Source organism: Manis pentadactyla, chromosome 16 (genome assembly GCF_030020395.1).
Source record: "Manis pentadactyla isolate mManPen7 chromosome 16, mManPen7.hap1, whole genome shotgun sequence".
NCBI lineage: Eukaryota > Metazoa > Chordata > Mammalia > Pholidota > Manidae > Manis > Manis pentadactyla.
This window is the reverse complement of record NC_080034.1, coordinates 31,765,438-31,787,221: the sequence shown is the minus strand read 5'-3', so window position 1 is coordinate 31,787,221 and position 21,784 is coordinate 31,765,438. Positions and strand designations below refer to the sequence as shown.

Here is a 21,784-nt window from a genome sequence, read left to right as displayed (position 1 = left end):
CAGACCCCAACCCAAGCCCAAGGTGGGAACCACTAGCCCCCTGGGCTGTGCTGAGGATCAGTGAGGCAAGAGCTGCCCAGGGCAACTCAGAGTCCTTCCCCGAGACAGTGACGAGGGACTTTTCCTCCTTGGCAGGGGAGGCTCCCAGCTCTGCGGATTCAGCTGGGCCTGCACCCCCTATCAGCAGTCTCCATGGAGACTAGGGGGAGTCAGAGGCAGTCCCCCCAGGGATGGAATGAGGCAGCTCAGGGAGCCTGGGTCCTGCAGCCCCTCCAGCCTCTGGGCTGCTTCCTCCAGCCTCCAGGAGCTGCCCCCACTTCAGGAGACTGCACATCACAGGCCTGCCCTGCTCTCCCTCCAGGGATGGTTTTAAAGATGACAGAAAGGCCAAGAATGTCCTTGGACACCAGAGATTCCTTTAAATATATCGACAGTCATACCACTGTCAACACTGAATAAGGAGCATTTATTCACAGCCCACACAGGAGGTAAAAATGGAAGCAAGGTCACCTCCCCCAAAGACTGAGACCCCCAACCTTCTTCCTTCCTTGAGGGCTTGCAGGGGCCTAACCCACAGCCTACCTCCCCCAGGCTCTGGACAAACCAAAGTGTCCTGGAAGTGCACACACACACTGCAACTTGGGTCTCCAAGGTGTCCGAGAAAGAAGCAAAGCACTGGCAGCATGAAAGCAAAGGGCTTTCCAAGTAGTGACACGGGATGCCCAAAAGCCACCTGGCCATCTCCCTGGGGCCCATTTACACAATAGTCATCGGTGTGAAAAACAAAATAAAACAAAACATGCCAACAGACAAAAACCAAAAGCCAAAGCCACAGGGAGCTAACTGCTGAGAAGTTTGCTCCCAGTAATTTCCTTGCCAGCTCACTAAGGGGCCTGCAGGTCACAGATCTGGGCCATGTGGTTGGAGGGACTGAGTCATCTAGAAACCAGATGGGGGCCTTTAATCCTTTTCAGGAGAAAAAGTCCCAGGGAACAAATGCCTGGGGCATTCTTTCTGCCCCAAGAACAGGGAGGCCACAGAGAGTCTGTTCCTTGCATGTGACCAAGACAGTCCCTGCTTCCCCCTCTCAGAGCCTGGGGCCCCATACTGACCCCAGGGACAGCACTGTTCTATGGCACTGACTAGAGCAGGAGGGCCACTCACGAGTCCAAGACGAAGTACAGGTCGTAAGTGCTCCAGCAGGATTCCCCATCTGCTGGGCTCTCCTGGAGCCTGGAGCTGGGGTGGTGACCTTGGTCCTGGGTGACGGAGGGGTCGGGGGTGCTCCTGGTGGTCAGGAGCGGAGACGGCAGCAGCAGCAGCAGGAAGATGGCGTACATGGGACCCAGCATCCTGGGGCCCATGAACTTCAGGCCACCTCAAGCCAACACCTCCTCTGCTTCCTCCCGTGCTCAGGGTCCTCGGCACTCCCAACCTCAGCTCTACTCACGCTTTAATCAATATATCTTGCACCTGCAAGCAGCCACCTGATACCTGCCCTGTGGGTCCAAGTAGCAAGTGGTTGGCTGTGGGGTGATGGCCCCACTACTTATGGACCTTTACCCCGCCCTGCTGAGGTATGTCCATTATGATGGACAATAGGTTGCCATGGTGACCTTGTGAACTGCAGCTCTGCTCACTGTTCTCCCTGTGGGCAACCCCAGGCAGGAGTTTGAAGGGGTGGTCAGATGAGGCCTCTATTTGTCCCTTATCCCAAACCCTCCCAGGGTCTTTACAATTTCAAGGAAACCCAGCCCTTTGGTAAACTGAAAGAGGGCAGCTGAGGGGGCCGACATACGGACATCACTGAGTGTGAGCAGCTGGGGACAAGAGTGCTGTAAAGTTTATCTGTGGGGACACTGAAGTCACCCAAGGGATAGAAGGATCTAGAAGAAGGCTGTGAAAGCAGGCCAGTGTCCTTTGTGAATGAGGGACATTCTAGTTATCTGCTCTGTGTATTGAACCATCCCAGACCTAGGGACAAAAAACAGAACAATTTCATATGCTCACAGGTTCTGCGGATTAGAAATTCAGAGATGTCTGAGTGGGCATGGGTTGACTTTCCTCCATGGAAACCCACATGCTCTTTCAGGTAAATTTTGGAATCATATCATAAACTCTCCACTCACCTAAACCTCTCTTAATATTTTAGCAAAATAAAGTTAAATATGTAGATACATTTGGAGGGATTTGAATCTGCTGTCTGGATTCTCCTACCAGTGAACATCAGGCACCCGGCCTACTTCCCTCCTTAGGGGCAAAACCAGCCATGGGTTTCTGATCTGAAATGCCAAGGTGCCCCCTAATGGGTGCAGGCAGGGGCGCACAGAGGGCGACACAGCTCTGAGGGCACACCCTGCCCCAAACCCAGCGTGGGCTGCAGTGAAGGCTACTCCCAGGTGCGCGGTGGTGCTGGGGACGGATTCATTCCTGGGTGTCACCGGCAGGTGTCCAGGCTGGGCTCACTGTGGGGAGGCAGCCTGATGCGGGACGGTTGTCACTGGAGGAAAGGAGGGCCTACTTACCTGGGGATTTCTTGCTACCAAATCTGAATTGACAAATAACTTCCTCCAGCGGCCCTACATTTTGAAAGCCTTCTCCGATAACCTTCAATTTCTTGTTAACTGCGAGAGTATCATCAATATGTCTGTGTGAGGAAGCGCTGAGGTATTTTCCTCAGATCACAACTATGGCAGGCCGCCCCCAAAACAGAACCCCCCCGAACTCTTGGGACGAGGCAGCTGTAGCTGACCCCACATCTGGGCAACCCCCTGGCCAGATCCTCCCCAGGGGTCACTGAGGGCCCACTCTCAGGAGCCTGGGCTGGGCCTCGAGCACTCAGGGGCCCCTCCCCACCTCCCGTGACCCATGAAGTCCATCCATTAAGGCACCCAGCCTAGTTCCCTCCAGAGGGGCAAACCCAGCCATGAGTTTATGCTCTGAAATACTAAGGTGCCCCTAATGGGCACAGGCAGGGACCAGGCAACCTTTATGTAATTGAGAGAGGAGTCAAGACATTATGGTGAGTCAGCCCTGTGTCACGTCTGAGCTGCACACGCACACCTGGGGGCCTGGGGACTTTCTGCCACCTGGAGCCAATTCTCTATTGCCCCCCCCCACCTCTTTCTGGGGGCCTATGGGAGAATGGAAACCAGAGAAGCCAGGCGCGTTCTTGTGGAAACAGAATGTGTGGTTTCAATAGGGTACGTGGCTTTTCCCAACACTTGGCATTCAGAGGGTCAGGATCTGCTGTCAGTGCCGAATCCAGGACCACAGAGGTCCTCTAGACCCAGCTGAACAGCTATCCTGCAGCTCCTCTGGAACACCCTGGGCTCTGGTTTTCAACTCATGGGGCTGTGACTGCTGAGCCTGAAACCCTAGAGGGGACCTAGCTGGCCTGAGCCTTGTGAAGAAATTTGGCAACAGCCTCTACTCCCGTGTCTGTGACACGCAGGGAGTGTGGCAGCTCCAGGCAGGGCTGAGAGCCCAGAGCATGGCAGGAGCCGGCACCCCTGGGAACGGTGCACAGCACCCCTCGGCACCATGTGTCGTCCCCGGCCTTGTGTCCCTGCTGTCCTTCAGGCCCTGCTCTTGGCCACTTGTCCTCTTGCATGAACTACAGCTCTCAGGGGTCTGGTTCACTCTGGGAATTGTAGGCATGTGGAGCCAGGATGAGGTTTCAGGGTTTTGAGCAGCAGAGATGTTGAGGTAAAGGACTGTGCTCTGCCCAGACAGCTGCTCCTTGTACATTCTATCTGCCCTCACCCTGTTCCTCCAACAGCAAAAACCCCAGGAAGAAAATGAATCCAGGAGTGAGCACAGCCAGCTTGCAGGCAGCTGTACTTCCGCCGCTACACTCCCGCGGCTGCCCACCAGCTCTGAGAGCGCAGAGGGACCTGCAGCCCCAGGACGGGAGGCAGAGCCTTTCTGGAAGGGAGGGCATTCTTTCTGGGAGAAAACTTATACACCAGGCTGCCCGGGATCCAAGGACAGGGGATGGAAGGCGGGCACCTCCCTGGGAAGATTTTTTAACAAATCTTTTACTTCCTCCAAGCACCTTACAGCTTCCATTCTCGAGCTCCCTCCTCCCGCATCAATGCCATTTTCTTCTTCAGCAAATCCACAGTCCTTCACCGTTCATGTTCTTGTGCTGCCATTTCTCATGTCCCTTGCAGAAGCACATTCCTCTCTTCTGTAGATATTTTTAATACTGTGAGAAACAGCCAAACCATGGTTCCCACTGCCCAATGGCCACTCTTCTTTCTTAAAGAAGCTCCTTATTATGCGGTGGGCTGCACCTTCCTCAAGTCCTGGGACAGGGTCCAGTCCTCTAGGAGGCAATCCACCTCAGGTCACATGCCCACTGGGGAGACTCAAATGTCTCCCTTTCATAGGGGTATCCCGCTGAAGTGACCCTCCCATGAGGGTAACCTTTTCCATTCTTTGGTCTACAATGAATCCTGCTGGCTAAGCCAGTTGTCTTGACTGAGTGTTTCAGTCCCACACAAGCTCACTTTGGATTCAATGAGACTGAGAAATGACAATGGAACATTCCTGGGGTAAAAGGGTTACACCCAGCTCTATTCTCCTGGTGATAGGCTGAGCACTAGAATCACATCTGCATCCAACTGTCTCCAGGTCCGTAATCCTCCTCCATCTCTGCCTCCACCCAGGGCACTGGGCAGAGCTCTTTAGATGGTGACTCAGTCAATATCAGCTTATTGCCGATGGATGCGCAAGCACTAGCCTAGCAGTAGGCCAATTAGAAAACCAAGTAGTTTAGGGTCAGGTGAGGATCTTGGCCACAGGAGCTTCCGTTTCCCCACACTGAGATAGCGTTCCTGAGAGACACTGTGCAGAAGGTAAAGGATGTAGCAGAGGACATGCTCTGTGGAGCAAGATAGCTGCCGTCAGCTCCGGAAGTGGAGGAGGCTACACTGAAGGGGAATGAGGAGGCAGAGGTGGTGCTGGAGGCCCCAACCCTCCTGTATTGAAAGCCTGCCCAGCTCTAACCAAGTGAATAAAGAGAAAGCAACTGCAGGTTCCTCCAGGAGAGGTACAGCCCGCTCTCCAGGGCACAGTGCACTCTATGCTCCCCTAGACACAGGCAGAGCTGGTGGATTTGGGCTTCCAGTCTCAGCAGAAACCCTCAGAATCCATATCAGCCTGGCTCCTGCACCTTTGGGAAATAGAGGTGGATAGTATCCTCCTGTCTGAATCAGAGATGGGAAAGCTGGCTTCCCTGACAACTCATCCTGCCTTGCAACAGCCAGTGCAGAATGTACACCAGACCCCTGGAACCCATTCCCTTCTCAAATGGCTGATGGCCACACTTCACACTGTACATACAGCCCAATCCAGTGACTTACCATCTTCCCCACTAGATGGCAGATGCATGCCAAGCTCTAACAGGTGTTACAGAATTTGGGCATGAAAAATACCATTTATAACCCAGTAAATTATGACCCAAACGGGGAGCTGTTTACAGTGGAGATAAGGGTATGGCGCTGCAAATGGCTCCTTGAATTGGGCCCTTAGTAGCCATTCTTGCCCCTCACTTAGGGCAGCCAATAAATGAGGTTACCCATATTCTGGCAGATGTGGAGGAAACTGAAGTGATGAAGGCACAGAAGGGAGTGCAGTCCCCTACTGAGAGGAAGGACTTAAAGGGCCCCGTGAACGTCATAAGGACCCAGATATGGATTGATTTGAGAGGCGCAGGAGCGGACAGAGAGAAATTGCATGGGAAGTTGAACAGAATTTTATTGGAGCTGTGGTAACAACTGAAGCCAGAGCAGTGGTTCCAGCAGCTGAGAATCAAGAAATGGAGACAAAGCCACAGTCTTGGCCTGTGAGCCTGCAAGACTTCCTGCTGGACAGTGAGCCATCCTCACCTGAACCCACACACGAAGGAGATTGGGCTATAATTTTACTGAGTGGAGGGTCAAGGCACCCGCTTCGGGGCACCAGGTGGGGACCAGAGGCCACATGCTCAAACATCAATTCATTGGTACCCAGTGAATGTTCAACACATGCCAGCTCTGGCAGACACAGCAGCTGAATGTTCACTGATTTATGGCAACCCTGAGCGGTTTCAGAGACCCCCGCTGTTACAGTTGGATACAGAGGTAAGGCCACCAGAGTTAATCAAGCCTGAATCCTGTGAGGAATAGGGCATCTATACCCGAAGAAATATACTGTGTATATCTCTCCAAACTCTAAATATATTTTGGGGATTGATATCCTCCAGGGCCTATGGTTGCAGACCACTGCAGGTGAGTTCAGACTGAGGATATGTGTGGTAAAGGCAGTTCTGAGTGGACATGCGAAGCACCTGCCTGTATCTTTTCTTGTGCATCAGCACGTGTCTAATGCCAAGCAATACAAATTCCCTGGAGGGCATAAAGAAATTGGAGAACCCCTCCAGGAACTGGAAAAATGGGCATTATAAGGCCTACTAATAGCCCTTTTAATCTCCTGGTGTGGCTGGTAAAAAATCCAGATGGCTCCTGGCATATGACCGTGGGTTACAGAGAACTGAGTAAGGCATACCCCTCTGTAGGCTGCTGTGCCCTCTAGTACAGCCCTCATGAATACCCTAAGTCATGAACGACGGACGTATTATGTTGTGGATATTGCTAATGCTTTCTTCTCCATAAACACAGCACAGGACAGTCAGGAACAGTTTTCCTTCACATGGGAAGGATGGCAGTGGGCTGTCACTGTCCTTCCATGAGAGCACCTCCACAGCCCCACTGTGTGTCATGGACTTGGAGCCCAGGATTTGCAGCATGGGAGAACCTGCCAATGGTGTACTGTAGCATTATATTGATGGTATCATGCTTACTGTTTATTTTCTTACCAGAAGTCCTGCATGCAACAAACATTGCGCAGCACCTAGACTGGTGCAACACGTACAGGAGAAAGGATGGGCTGTGAAGAGCAACAAGTTTCAGGGTCCTGGTTTGTCAGTCAAATTCCTGGGGGTTTTCTGGTCAGGTAGACTTAAGTTACCCCAGAAGCAGTGATTATAGATAAAGTTCAGGCTTTTCCCAGTCCCACAACCATCACACAATTGCAAGAGTTTTTGGGTCCTTTAGGCTACTGGAGAGTGTGTATCTCACACTTGGCACTAATGATGAAGCCCTTCTACCATGTGTTATGAATGGGCATCAGGTGGGCCTAGGATGAGACGTGCATTTTCTTTCACTGCTGAAAAATGGGCCAAGGCCTTCTAGGCCTTGAGTGTGACAGACCTGTCAAGACCCTGTGAGATGGATGGCCATGTGACCATAGACAGTTAAGGCTGGGGCCCTGCAAGTAGCTTGAATGGACTCACCAACTTACTGAATTCTCGTCAAAATTCTGAAAAAGAGCAGATGCCATTTGCTGCTGGCATCCCCATGAGTTGATGAAGCAGATGAACTGGCCCAGGTATGGTGGCTAGAAGGAAAGCCTGACTCTGATGTGACCCGATGGTTAAAAAACTGTTTGTTGCATCCGGGGCAAAAGACAATGTGGGCTGTAGCCCCTCAGCAAGGCCTGGACTGATGAGCCCAGCAGGAGTGCACTGGATGCTCTAAAAGGGACTAAACACCAAGGGAAACAAAAGCGAAAAGGAACAAATGGGACGACATCAAGCTAAAAAGATTCTGTACAGCAAAGGACACCATCAGCAGAACAAAAAGACATCTTACAGTATGGGAGAATATATTTGTAAACGACATATCTGACAAGGAGTTAACATCCAAAATACATTAAGAACTCACACACCTCATCAACCAAAAAAGAAATAACCCAATTAAAAAATGGGCAGAGGATCTGAACAGACACTTCTCCAAAGAAAAAATTCAGATGACCAGCAGGCACATGAAAAGATGCTCCACATCGCTAATTACAATGGAAATGTAAATTAAAACCACAGTGAGATATCACCTCACACCAGTTAGGATGGCCACCATAGAAAAGACTAAGAACAAGAAATGCTGGTGAGGATGCGAAGAAAGGGGAACTCCTACACTGCTTGTGGGGATGTAAGCTAGTTCAATGACTGTGGAAAGCAATATGGAGAGTCCTCAAAAAACTAAAAATATAAATATCCCACTCCTAGAAATTTTCGCAAAGAGAACAAGTTCTCAGACTCAAAAAGAGATATGCACCCCTCCGTTTATCACAGCACTATTTGCAACAGGCAAGATGTGGAAGCATCGAGTCCATCAGTAGATGAATGGATAAAGAAGAGGTGGTACATATACACAATGGAATACTATTCAGCCATGAGAAAGAAGCAAATCCTACCATTTGCACCAACATGGATGGAGTTGGAGGATATTCTGCTCAGTAAAATAAGCCAGGCAGAGGACAAGTACCAAATGATTTCCCTCATTTGTGGGGCATAACAATGAAGCAAAACTGAAGGAACAAAACAGCAGCAGACTCACAGCTCCAAGAAGGGACTAGCGGTTACCAAAGGGGAGGGGAGGGGGCGGGTGGATGGGGAGGGAGGGAGAAGAGGATTGAGGGGTATTATGATTGGCACACGTGGTGTGGGGGGGATCATGGGGTAGACAGTGTAGCCCAGAGAAGGCAAATAGTGACTCTGTGGCATCTTACTACACTGACAGCCAGTGACTGCAATGGAGTATAGGGGGGCCTCGATAATAGGGGTGAATGTAGTAACCACACTGTTTTTCATGTGAAACCTTCATAAGAGTGTATGTATCAATAATACCTTAATAAAAATATAAAATAAAATAAATAAAAGGGACTTACACCAAGTCCCACTGCAACATGGGATGATACCTAAGGGCTGATAGTCCTCAAGCGGCAGGTAACAAATCCTACCATTTGCAACAACATGGATGGAGCTAGAGGGTATTCTGCTCAGTGAAATAAGCAAGCTGGAGAAAGTAGAAGCATCAAATGATTTCACTCATCTGTGGAGTATAAGAACAAAGCAAGAACTGAAGGAACAAAACAGCAGCAGAATCACAGAACCCAAGAATGGACTAACAGTTCCCAAAGGGAAAGGGACAGGGGAGGGTGGGTGGGAAGACAGGGAGAAGGGGGAAAAGGGGCATTATGATCAGCACACATAATATAGGGGGTGGGCACGGGGAAGGCGGTACTTCATGGAGAAGACAAGCAGTGACTCTATAGCATCTTACATGCTGACGGACAGTGACAGGAATGGGGCATGTGGGGGGGAATTGATAATGGGGGTAATCTAGTAACCACAAAGTTGCTCATTTAAGTGTATATGAATCATACCAAAATATAAAACAGTAACACACAAACAAAAAACAATATTGGGGTTTTGGTGCTGTAGCGATCGTGTTATGGGGTTAGAGTTGCAGTGCGGCTTCCCGGAGCGTCCAGGCTGCAGCAGGTATGAGTGGCATCATTCAGCTGGGCAGGTTGGGCACCCTGGCACCATGAGCACGTGCTGCTGGGGATGGAGCAATGGCAGCTGGGTTGATGCTGTGTGCGGCAGGATGATCCACGACGGGCGTCAGCAGGGGGACAGCAGAATCACCTGTCTGTGGGGAACAGGAGAGAGACAGAAAGTCCCTGAGAAGCCAGTGGAAGTGGGGGCTGAAGGCCGTAGTTTCCCTCACTCATAGGGTTGGCCACGTTCCTTGTCTTCTCAAGCCCACCCTTGTCCTGCTGGCCCGAATCCCACTGATCCCCCCGCCAGGTCTGCCTACGGGCACCATGGAGCGCGCTAACATCAGGCTTCCGAGAACCTGTCTCTCCTGCATCAAGCCTCAGAGCGCACTCTGCCCGTTTCCTGTCCTGGGCTCCTCTGTCTCTGGCAGGAAGTCCACACTCACCTTCCTGTGTGCCTACTGCCTGGCCAGGCCCGTGGCCTCCCTTCTCAGGCCTACTCGAGCGTCTCCTCTCCCCTGGGCACCTGACTCTGGTCCACCCTATTGCAGGCCTCACAAAATCACCCTCCCCGAGAAGAAGCTCCTGGCAGCTGCCACCTTCAGCTGTGCTTCCCCTCTCCTGGGAATCCAGCTCCAGGGCCCAGCTGCCTTGCTAGACTCCTCACCGCCAAGGCCCTCACTTGTCACCAGCCTGGCCTGCATGCATGCAAAGCCTGTGACCCTGCCCTGTGTGTCCCTAAGCTCCCACTCTGCCCCTGGGGCTTTTGCGCTGGAGAGCTGTCCACTCCCCTGGCCTAGCCCCTGACTTTTTGCGAGAACAGAACAAACAAGGCTGCCTATGGTAGTGCATGAAAGGCCACGAGGGGCCCGGTGACACCCCCACCTCTCAAGCCCACTGCACATTTGCAGACTCTCCTCACCCATCCCCCCCACACCTTGTCCGTCATGCCACTTTCCTAAGGCCAAACTGGGGGCACTCTGGCCCTACAGCCCCCAGAACACTGGACCTGGATCTCCCTACTCGGCACTGACGTCAGTCTTCTTGTGCCCACGGGGAGGTCCCAAAGAGATTAACTGTTCTCTCTTGGGCATATTCTTAACTGTTTATTTTTTCAGGTCAACTTTAGAATCATTTTGATCAAATTCTCTAAATGTGTGTAAACAAAAGCTTTGGTCGCTACAGGGAGCTGTAGGAGGAAATGACACCCATTTTGTCTAAAAAGGACTTCGAGAGGGGGTGGCATGGGTCACCCTTGCTGGGAGCCCTTCTGTTGCCTGGGGCGCCCGTTCAGTGAGAGGGCAAGATTTCCATCCTGAACCTGACTCTCCTGATGGATCTACGAGGGTCGTTTCCCATGAACTGTGGGCTGCCCTGGGCTCAGGCAACGGGGAAGAGAATCAGGACGTGTGTGTGAGTGTGTGTGTGTGTCTGTGTGTGTGTGTGTGTGTGTGTGTAGGAGGGATGCTCTGTAAGGGAGCATTAGGAGAGTGTGTGTGTGTTTGTGTGTGTGAGCATGTGAGTCTGTGTGTGTGTGTGTAGGAGGGATGCTCTGTAAGGGAGCAGTAGGAGAGAGACTCCTCTGGGATTTGAAGGCAGTGGGGCAGAGACACGGCCTGTTTGCCAGAGCAGAAGTGGACAAGGCTGCCTCTGTTGGTAGGTGCAAGGCCACAAGGCCACTCCTTGGCAAAATGCCCCCAGGCACACTGGGCTGGCTGGCTGGCGCTGAGATCAGGCTGGGCTGGGGCCCTTCCTGCTCTGCAGAAACTGCAGGGCCCAGTGACACCAAAGCCTCTCAGCCCATCATTACCTTGAGGCCTAGACTCTAACACTGAAGGCTTAAAGAGCAGGAGCCAAAACCCCAGCACCTGTGAGAGGGTCCGGATGTCCAGCTGGAACACTACAGTCCTGGGGTCTCCAGGGCTGTGGCAGGGGAGAGGGGGGGAGCCCGTGCACAGGGCACAGCTCTCCTCAGCACGAGCTCAGTTCATGTAAGAAATCCTGCGTGCTGCCACGTACTGTTGGGGTGACCTCGCCCACTTCCATGACCTCTGAGACCCCCACTGTGCCACCAGCGAACAAACAGGTGGTCACTTTGGGCTCACAGCACTGCTGGGACGACTTCAGAGGTGGTCCTGAGGGGCCTGGCCAAACCCTGGGCAGCTGTACATGCCCAGAACCCATCACTCTGCTACCCTCCTCGCCTGAGCTGGGCCCTTGGAAAGGTGACCATCTCAGACAGTTGCTCGGGGTCCCCACCCTCACCTTGCTGGGCACGAAGGCCATCCTAGCAGCTTGTTCTTGTCCACCCTCTGGTCGCTTGCCTCCCCTTGCTTGAACTCTCTATCTGGCCCTGTTGTCCCGGCCCCTGCCCCTGCATGGTGTCTCCGGGTTGTGACTCCACTGGGCAGAACCTAGAGCCCACCTTCCACAGGAGACCTGAACCTCTGATGCCAGGCAGTGGCCCTGCTGGTCTCATCAGCCATGTGCAGAGGCTGCTGGGGCTGCCCAGAACTTCTTCCTGGGGGGGTATGGTTTCTCCAGGCCCCTCCTCCAGGCGCCCGACACCCTTTCCCAGAGGGTCACAGGGACCCTGCAGATCTCTCCCTCACTCTGCGGAGGGGACCTCTGCAAGAGCATCAGGTGACACTCACATTTCCAGGGAGTGTTCATGGAAGAAAGAACTTGGCACAGACCTTCCCCGGCTTTCCCTGAACTGTGTGGGCTCGTGCCATTCAGTTTGTTCTCCCCGATCCACCTGCGGGCCAGTGAAGCCCGAGCTTTGCTGGGGCGGACGACAAGCTCTGCCAGAACCGCTGACTGGCACCTGTCGGGCAACCACCCACATCCAGAAGCCTGGGCCCGTGCCAAGGGGGAGCCCCGGGGGCTGGGACCAGCCTGGGGGCGGGGGGGAGGGAATATGAGCCCTCGTGCCTTTTCTCTCTCCCTGGCCTCTAGGGCCCGGACGGTGTCTTGTACTGTGGCGCCAGGTGATCGAAGCCCAGCACCCATAACCTCACCACCACAGAAGCCCGGCCTTCTGGGCCCGTGTCTCTGGGGCAGGAGCCGGCTGCCCCTGTCCTCCCTCAGCCCAGCCTGGGGCATCAGCACCTGTCTAGGCCCTTCTCACCTGCGCTGTCGTTTCGTCTTTATTACAACACGACATAATCACCGTAAGGCACTTCTTTCCCAGTGACGCCGGGATCTAGAAAGAGAAAACAGTGTCTGCTTCCTTGCAGGCAGCTCCTGGGGTGGGGACGCTGTAGCTGTTGCCCTGCACCTGTCACTTCCTGGCCACTCCGCAATGTTTGCTGGGAGAACTCAAGGACCAAGGAGTCGCTCCCTGTCCGTTAGGAGAGAGCCGTCCTAGGGAAAAGCCAGCAAACTCTTAGTTTGCAAATAAGCCTGTTCCCAAAAGGGCAAGAAATTCTGTCATATTCCCTTCGTTCCCTGAGGCAGCTCCCTTAGAGAGACCTGGTCCTGGGACTCTGTGTCTTAGAGGGTGGCCAGGGTTTGCAAGGACAGAGCTGTGCTCACGTGACCCTGGTAGATTGGTCTCCCCAGGCCACCTGCATCCATACAGGGTACTGACCCGGACAGGGAGGCCCACCTTCCACTAACTCCAGACCCTCATTTCCTGCCCCGGGACACCCACCTGAGGTGAGCCATGCCTGCTCACCTGATACTTGGGCTCTGTGTGCACCTGGGCTGGGCCTCCCTCACAGCCTAATGCACATAAGATGCCCACCCTCCACTCTCCCCAGCACTGCTGCCCCGAAGGCCAACCCCACCGTAGCCCCTCTCTCAGCCAGGATTCATAGATGAAGGCCTGTGAAATGCAGCGCCACATACATGAGAGCCCAGACGAGGGGACAAGGTCCTGAAACCCGAGCTTCTTTACCATACTTCACCTGAGTCCTATGGAAGAGCCTCCTACTCACAGGCCCTTGGGGATTGAACAAAAGCCCCTTTGTTTCAGTGGGAATCATAGCAGTTGCTGAAACAGGCCCGAGTTGCTAATTCAGTGACAGAGGCCCTTGGTCAGGCTCTGATGAGAGCACGAGAAGGGTGCCCTCTGTGTGACACTGTGAGTCCCACATCTTAGAGGGGGCCCCTCTCTCTCTGCTCAGGGCATGAGAGCTGCAGGGTGCGGGGAGGTCTCCCTAGGCTGAGGGGGGCCTCATTGTGAAGGCCAGTGTGCCCTCAGGCTCTGGCACCACCACAACCAAACATGACCTACCGTGTCTGGTTTTGGTGGCGGCTTCTGGGAAACAGAAAGATGGAGTGATAAACACAGGGTGAGAAGGGCTCTGGCTCAGCCATGCCCCCAGGAGGGGACCTGCTCTGCAGCACAGGGACAGAACAGGGCTTTGGGTGTCCATCTGGGTGCTCGCTGCATGCGGGTCTGCGGCCAGCTGGCTCCACCTGCCTGAGCTGAGCCCACACTTCCCCGTGGGTCCCCGGGGAGACATTCAGCCTGGGATGCTTGGTGCTGGTACAGGTGTCTAACCAGGTGGTTTTCATCAGCAGCCTTTATGTCTTATGAAGACAAGAGATCCTCCCCTTCCCCTCCTGCTCCTCCCTCCCCTTCCTCCGCACACCTTGAACCTCCCCTGCGCACAGCCCTCAGGGAAGTCCACCCAGCACCCTGGCTTCCTGTCCTCATGCCCCCAGTTTGCAGACCTCAGACCTGCAGGTGTCTTGCTGGTGCTGCCCTCTCACACCTCTGGGGGTCCTTCCTCCCACAGTGTCCCCACACCTGTCCTTGGGAGCCCAGCTAGCCAGGCCTCTGCGCCCACCCTCCCGGGGGCCCGCCTCTGCCGTTTGCTGTTGCTCTGGTTAGGCAGCACACTGGCCACATGCCATGAAGGAGACATATTTTCCCCCAGTACCCCAGGGACCAAGGCCAGACAAGACACCAGACCTGGAGCTGCCATGGCACGACTGGGGCCACTTCATTTCTGTCCCCTGCCCAGCACGGGGCCCAGAACAACATGGTCCTGAGTAGTGACTGGGAGGGAAGGACAGGGCTCCAGAGATGGGCAGAGGCCACGTCTGTTTGTAAAGGCACAGCTGCCCCAGAGGAGACGAATCCTGGGGCACCTGGCCCTCCCTGTCGGGACATCATTGCCCAAGCAGGTTCTGTGTTTTATCCAATCCACAGTAGAGGTGTCTCCCTGGCCTTTGTCCCTTTGAGTCCTTGAGAAGCCTGAGTCAGGGCCTGGGGTCACTTCTCCTCAGGGGGAGGGCAGTCCACACGTCCCCTCTCTGAGGGAAGCCTGAGGCACAAAGCTCCTTAGAGGCCATGCTGTGTGCCCAGGAATGGGAGGGCAGCTCTGAGCCTCCATGAGCTCAGGTGATGACCTCGGAACTGATGGGACCTTCCCACAGGCGGAATTCTGGGGCAGCCAGGAGTCCCGATACTTTGGGAGGCTGGGGAGGGCCGGGGCCACAGGGCTGGGTAGTCAGGGGTCACTCACACATGCAGTGCACCGTCGCCCGATACAACAGCACAGCAGCACGAGAAAGGGCAGCACCGTGAGCGGCACAGCCCAGTAGAGAGGTTTGAAACTGAGGACTGGACTGTAAGACTTTTCATCCAGGTAAACATGCCGTATGTCACCCAGCACAGCAGGTGGAAGGGCATGTCGTTGGGCAGCTGGTGATACAGCATCCAGTAGGGCAGGTGGGGTCCTCTCCTGAAGAAAGCAGACATGATTAGTCCTCGGTGCACCTGTGGTGCCTATCAGTTGGCATCCCAACCCACACCTCCAAATCCACCTTTACACTCAAGATTGCCCCACTCTGAGAGGGCCCAGCGGGACAAGGAGCTTAGGGCTGGACCCTGAGGGCCCCTGAAGAGCCCTGGGCCAAAGACCCCACTCAAAGGCTCCGCCCCAGAGCCCTGTCAGGGAGTCTGGCATCCTCCGTGCTGAGCCACAGGCAGCTCCCACTGCACGCCTGGGCTGACAGCACAGGGGTCTGGGGAGGAGCACACCAGTGAAGGCACACAAGAGGTGCAGGGGGCGCTGCTGGGGCCGGGATGAAGGTGAATAGCAGGATTAGGGCAGCACCCTGGGTCTGTCTCCCAACAGCCTCACCCTCCCTGCCCCCTTCCACAGAGCCGCTCAGCCCCTCTGAACCTGCACTTCCACATCTGTAGGAGCGAGTGAGTGGACAGCTTTGAGGTTTAGAGTTCATAGCCCGTCCTAGTACAGGGCAGGCCCGTAAGGAATGGGGGCTCCTGTCCTGTTGTTACTCATGGCCAAGGAGAAGCTCACTGCATCTGTGCACTCAGGTGCTGCAAGTCCTGAAGCGTTAAACCAAGTGAGATGCTTCAGAGAAGTGGGAGAGGAACAGGGCGAGACTGACTCAGTGCCCAGGGGGCAGGCCAGAGGAGAGGAGAGGCCAGGCCAGGGCTGGGGGAGAAGCCACTGTGCTGGGAGTAGACACCAGCTGGCTCCTGAGTCCTTTTCCCAGTGTCCCTGTTGAAGGGCGGTTGTCACTGGGTGGGATCCTGATGGGCAAATGGGTCAGTTCTGCCTGCTGATCTGTGAGGAGACATCCAGGAATAAGTATAAACAGACATGCACAGGAGAGTCAGGGCTATTGGAAGCTAGGCTTGGGGGCAGGGGCTGTACCCACAGCTGGGCCAGAGCACCAGTGCAGTGGAAATTCACCTCAACTATGCAGGGCCACTGGTGGTCTCAGCCTCCAGGGCTCCTGGGTCTGGGACCCCAGTTTTGAGGGCCTGGACTCTAGCTCCCTGCACACAGCCTCCAGCCTCCACCCCTCACCTAAGCCAGACCCAGATGGAGCTCTGAACTCCCCACCAGGAGAACCAGGCCAGGGAGGCGGCAAGGTGGGAGTCAGGGGGCCGGTCTCAGCATTGTCCCGGAGTCCGCTTGGAGCTCCAAGTGGTCGGTGCCATGTGCCTTCAGGGACCCTTGGCTTGCAACAGAGCAGAGGAGCTGCACGGACCCAGACACTTTGACAGAGGGAGGCCCAGGGCACTTCTGAGAGTGGGGGCACAGCTCCCCAGTGAAGGGCTAAGGGGCTGTAGTGGCTGTGACGTGCTGCACAGGTGACCAGCTGCACAAGCTGCTTGCTGGGCCTGCCCTGGGCATTGTTCCTGCCTTTTGCTTCCCAGTGTGTCTCTCCACCCAGTGAATGGACTGAGCATAGTCCCAGAGGGAGGCTGCAGTCTTACCCAGGAAGTCACACAGTTCCTCCTGCTGACATCAAAATCGGTCTTGATAAAGGAGAGGCCATTATTCAGGCTGATATCGATGAAGACGGCCCTAAAGCGCAGAAAGGGCAGACGGTGACCAGCAGCCCAGATGGCACAGTGCGTGCACTTGGCTCAACCTGCAGCCTGACAGTGGTCCTCGTTGTAATGGCTCTGATCAGTGGGCATTCAGGACACCAGATAGGAGGCAGCACGGGACAGGAGAGCCCACCCCAGGCGAGATGAGGTCAACCTCTGCAATGAAGGCTGAGTGGGCCGTGAGGAGCCCTGCATGGCCCAGATGCCCTAGTGGCCATGGGCTCAGTGGCCAGGCTGGCTGTTTGGTGTCACCTTCCAAACTCTTTTCTATGACAGGGTATGCTGGATTGGCCCTGAAAGGCTGCCTGGGGCCCATCCCCTCTTGCATCCTGCCCTCCTTGATATAACCTGGGTGACAGGGGATCACAGCCCCTCAGGGGACCACCCACACAGGTGGGTGCACAGGAAGCCCTGAGCTCTCCCACAACAGGTGTGAGCAGCTCGGCTAGACGAGCCACCCCCTATGCAGCTCACGCCATAGTGCCAAATCTGACCCGTTCCCTGAGCATTTCACTTACTGGTGCTGATTATTTAACTTCGGTCCTGGGCATGTAATGGAGGTATCTTGCACAGATAGAGCCTCTATTCCTGGAAGAAATTTACAAGCAAAGAATGTGAATGGACATGTCCCCACATCCCCGTCTCCCCTCCTGTGGCCCTTGGCAAGCAGAGCCCACCCTTTGGCAGATGTCGGCTTCTGTTCTCTGCCTTCCTCAGAGCACCTACCTCACACCAAGAACCGTGCTGCTGACTCAACTGTCAGATTAGCTACGACCTTCTGAACATTCTTACCCCTTTGTTGGAGTTCATAATGAAAACTAAATGCTAAGTATGGTTAGGGGAAAGGATTTCTGTGTATTAGTTTTGTATACTGCAACTTTGCTGAATTCAGATATTAGTTCTGGTAGTTTTGGAGTGGATTCTTTAGGATTTTTTTTGGCATCGTCTTTCAATCTCAAGTGAACACACCATCCAGGGGATCTGGCAGACACTCAGAGCCCTGGGGCAGCCTCGACTTCCCTCCCACAGACTAATGGACTCGAGTCCTTGCCTCTGAAGGGACGTGAGAGCCCAGGAAAGGGAGGGGGGTGCAGCTCTTAGGGCACACCCCACCCCACACCCCGCCAGGGCTGCAGGAGAGGCTGCTCCCAGGGGTGGGATGGTGCTGGGGTCCGATTAAGTCCTGGGCACGAGTGGCAGGTGCTCAGGCTCCCAACCAGTTACCCCTTCCTTGCCCATGTTGCTTATTTTCACTGTGTACATAGTGAATGGTCAGCACGGGCCTTGAAGGCTTGGCTTGCTGTGGGACAGCTGTCCCTGCAGGGAAGGATGGGCTACTTACTTGCCGTTTCCTTTCCAAGTCGAAATCGACAGACAACTTCATCCTTCTGTATGTTTTTAAAACCTTTTCCAAAAACCTTGACTTCATTTCTATCTGCAAGAGTAATATCCAAACGTCTCTGTGAGGAAGTGCTGAGGTATTTTCCTCAGATCACAGCTATGGCAGGCCGCCCCAAAAACAGAATCCCCCCAAACTCTAGGGAGGAGGCAGCTGTAGCTGAACCCACATCTGGGCAACCCCCTGGCCAGATCCTCCCCAGGGGTCACTGAGGGCCCACTCTCAGGAGCCTGGGCTGGGCCTCGAGCACTCAGGTGCCCCTCGCCACCTCCCGTGACCCATGAAGTCCATCCATTAAGGCACCCAGCCTAGTTCCCTCCAGAGGGGCAAACCCAGCCACGGGTTTCTGCTCTGAAATACCAAGGTGCCCGAATGGGCACAGGCAGGGACCAAGCAACCCTTAAATTATTGAGAGAGGAGCCAAGACATCCTGGTGAGTCAGCCCTGGGTCATGTCTGAGCTGTACACGCACATCTGGGGGCCTGGGGACTTTCTGCCACCTGGAGTCAATTCTCTATTGCCCCCCCTCTTTCTGGGGGCCTATGGCAGAATGGAAACCCGAGAAGCCAGGCCCATTCTTGTGGAAACAGAATGTGGGGTTTCAATAGGGTACGTGGCTTCCCCCAACACCTGGCAGTCAGAGGGTCAGGATCTGATCTCAGTGCCCAATCCAGGACCACAGAGGATGCCACCTCTGCTCTAGAGCTAGCTGAACACCTATCATGCAGCTCCTCTGGATTTCAACTCATGGGGCTGTGACTGCTGAGCCTCAAACCCTAGAGGGGACCTAGCTGGCCTGAGCCTTGTGAAGAAATTTGGCAACAGCCTCTACTCCCGTGTCTGTGACACGCAGGGAGTGTGGCAGCTCCGGGCAGGGCTGAGAGCCCAGAGCATGGCAGGGGCCGGCACCCCTGGGAACGGTGCACAGCGCCCCTCTGCACCATGTGTCGTCCCCTGCCTTGTGTCCCTGCTGCCCTTCAGGCCCTGCTCTTGGCCACTTGCCATCTTGCAGGAACTACAGCTCTCTGGGGTCTCCTTCACTCTGGGAATTGTAGGCATGTGGTGCCAGGATGAGGTTTCAGGGTTTTGAGCAGCAGAGATGTTGAGGTAAAGGACTGTGCTCTGCCCAGACAGCTGCTCCTTGTTCATTCTATCTGCCCTCACGCTGTTCCTCCAACAGCAAAAACCCCAAGAAAGAGAATCCAAGAGTGAGCAGGGCCAGCTTGCAGGCAGCTGAACTTCCCCCACTACGCTCCCACTGACCACCAGCTCTGAGAGCGCAGAGGGACCTGCAGCCCCAGGACGGGAGGCAGAGCCTTTCTGGAAGGGAGGGCATTTTTTCTGGGAGAAAAGTTATACACCAGGCTGCCTGGGATCCAAGGACAGGGGGTGGAAGGCAGCTCCCGGGGAAGGCCAGGTGGAGCTGGGCGGTGAGGAAGGGAGGCTGACCGCCAGGACTGGCAGGGGCACAGCGGGAGCTGACTGCCCTGGGGCGGCCAGGTAGGGGCTGGGACACCACGTGCTGCCCGGCACAGTCTCGTGGAGAGAATCCCCACACTGCTCACACACTGTTCACCTGTACGTCCCCTGCCTGCAGCTATTCTACTGCTGCTACTGATCCCAGGAGAACCCTGCCCATGCCCACAGAGAGGGACGCTTGGGAAGACCCCACAGGGAGGCTTGTAGTAGCATCTCCTTCAGAACAATCTTACTGTTGAACAAGGGAGACTAATTAAATTAATTTGGTCCTTCAGTGTAACGGACTGCTGTGCAGATGGCTGGAAAATATTATGTAGTGCATAATCCCACTAATATGGAAATATCCTTGTCAAGTTTACTGAGATAGGTGTGCACACGTGTAATCAAGTTCTCATTACACAGGTATGTAACATAAGTATAGTGAAGTCCTCACAGTAGTTCTCTCTGGGAGAGAGTGGGATGGGACCAACGGGGACCCTCATCATAGTGGAGGGACAGTGGCTACCCAGGCTGGTGGCAGGAGGGTCCCTTACTGCACAGAAGGCCCTGCAATGGCCAGTCTCATGAGGAAAACAATTCGAGGCCCCTCCTCCAGCATGGCCCCCCGGGGGTGAACAGCCCCAGCATCCCCAGCAAATACACAGGCAGGATGAATGCCAGACCACCGTGCCCAGCGCGCCAGGCCAGAGCCAGCATTCATAGCACGTGGGCCCACCGAGGAGAGGTGCAAAGCAGCGGACTGCCTGGAGGAAATGCCAGGAGGGGAGCTGCCCCCAGGGGCAGGGCTGGAGGCAATTGCCTGGGAGGGCATCCAGGGGCTTTTCCTGGGCAGCGCCAAAGTCTGTATGTCCATGGGCCGACTCACACAGGGTCCCGTGCAATTCCCAGCCTTGTCAGATGGCACCGTTACCATTTCAGAAAGAGAACTCTCAACGATCATTAGTCCCTAGTTTGAGATATGCAGACTGAAGGGTTTCATGGGAGGTAGCCTGATGTCGGTATTTCTCTGTGAGATGCTTCAGAAATCAGATGGGTCATTGAAGGAGAGAGCGAGAGCCAGCAAGGACTGGTTCCACACATGACCAGACAATATGGTCACACAGGAATTCTGAGGACCAGTTAGTGGAGATGGGGGCTCATTGTACAATTGTTTCCAATGCTGAAGATTTTAAGCTTTGCATAATACAAGATTGGAAACAGAAAGCTGCATGATAGAAATAATATCATGGACAGAGCCCAGCAGAAGTCATGGTGCAACTTGGATGACAAGTGACTAATGAGAGGCGGAGACCAAAGGCAGAGGGAGGCAGAGGGGGTGGTCCACCAGGAGCAGCTCTGAGGGTGAGAATCCTGTGAGGTGGGCCTCAGAGGATGGATGGGAAACTGAGGCTGGGCTTACAGTAGCCTAGCTGCCCAACCCCACCTCTGCAGCAAATGAGGTTTAGAGCAGAGGGGTGCTTGCCTTGCAGGTTGTCAGCTAGTGAACTCAGATTCCGTGGTCAGCCTGGGGTGGGTAAGTGGCCTCTCTGAGCACTTGTACCTGTGACAGGCTGGGGCACAGGCTTAGGGGCAGGGAGGAGCCCTTGAGACTCATGCCCAGCCCCTGCCTGCTTCCTCAGGGCCCCCTGATTGCATCCCCAGGGCAGCCTGATGAAACAGGTTCTTCTACTTCCTTTGGGGGGCCAGGTTTCTGCTTTGTACTTTCAAGTGACCGTCACTCTGTGTAGTGGCCTTTGACAAGAAGGCAGCAGTATAACAGATCAGAGCCAAAACTCTGGGCCACACTGGTAGAGGGCATGTGGCGGGAACCTGTCACTTCATCTTGGCTTCCATGGGGGATGAATGGTGACTGGCACCCTCACTGGTCACTGACAATTGTGGCTTCTCATGTTAGTCAGATGCCGTGGCCTGTGTGTCCAGCAGACATAATCACAGAAATGAAGATGTCAAACTGGCTGCACAGCTGGGCGCTTAATCCAGGAGGAGCACGGAAGGCCCCCATGTGTGGGGTTGCTAGGCACCCCTCCACACTGCATGTTCAGAAGATGGGGAGTCAGACAGCTGCCCCCAAAAGCTGGCTCCGTTGGAAGCCATCGTCCCGGAGGTCCCTTACCCATTCAAATTACATTTCAAATACTACTCAGACTTGGATTTCTGGGGTGGTTTCTAAATAGTTTGACCTATTGTCCTGG

General features: G+C 54.6%; 2 protein-coding genes across 6 annotated transcripts in view; both read right to left on the bottom strand.

Annotated features, from left to right (window-relative positions):
* The window catches only part of LOC118933416 (anthrax toxin receptor-like), a 100,451-nt gene that overhangs the window by 21,112 nt on the left and 57,555 nt on the right, over nucleotides 1-21,784 (bottom strand). The window contains exons 1-2 of one of the 4 annotated variants that reach the window (XM_057493834.1): nucleotides 7,340-7,494; nucleotides 1,165-1,353 (exon numbers count right to left, since the gene is read on the bottom strand). In XM_057493834.1, coding sequence (XP_057349817.1) covers nucleotides 1,165-1,353; nucleotides 7,340-7,386 — 236 coding nt within the window. In that variant the 5' untranslated portion in view covers nucleotides 7,387-7,494. Of the gene's footprint in view, nucleotides 1-1,164; nucleotides 1,975-7,339; nucleotides 7,495-21,784 lie in introns of those variants that run through there. The other 3 variants (XM_057493832.1, XM_057493833.1, XM_057493835.1) reach the window with 3 other exon arrangements.
* Nucleotides 9,249-21,784, bottom strand: part of LOC130681228 (anthrax toxin receptor-like) — a 29,097-nt gene continuing 16,561 nt past the window's right edge. The window contains exons 11-16 of one of the 2 annotated variants that reach the window (XM_057493830.1): nucleotides 18,057-18,149; nucleotides 17,233-17,302; nucleotides 16,598-16,688; nucleotides 14,868-15,086; nucleotides 12,518-12,592; nucleotides 9,249-9,539 (exon numbers count right to left, since the gene is read on the bottom strand). In XM_057493830.1, coding sequence (XP_057349813.1) covers nucleotides 9,405-9,539; nucleotides 12,518-12,592; nucleotides 14,868-15,086; nucleotides 16,598-16,688; nucleotides 17,233-17,302; nucleotides 18,057-18,149 — 683 coding nt within the window. In that variant the 3' untranslated portion in view covers nucleotides 9,249-9,404. The remainder of the gene's footprint in view (nucleotides 9,540-12,517; nucleotides 12,593-14,867; nucleotides 15,087-16,597; nucleotides 16,689-17,232; nucleotides 17,303-18,056; nucleotides 18,150-21,784) is intronic. The other variant, XM_057493831.1, reaches the window with a different exon arrangement.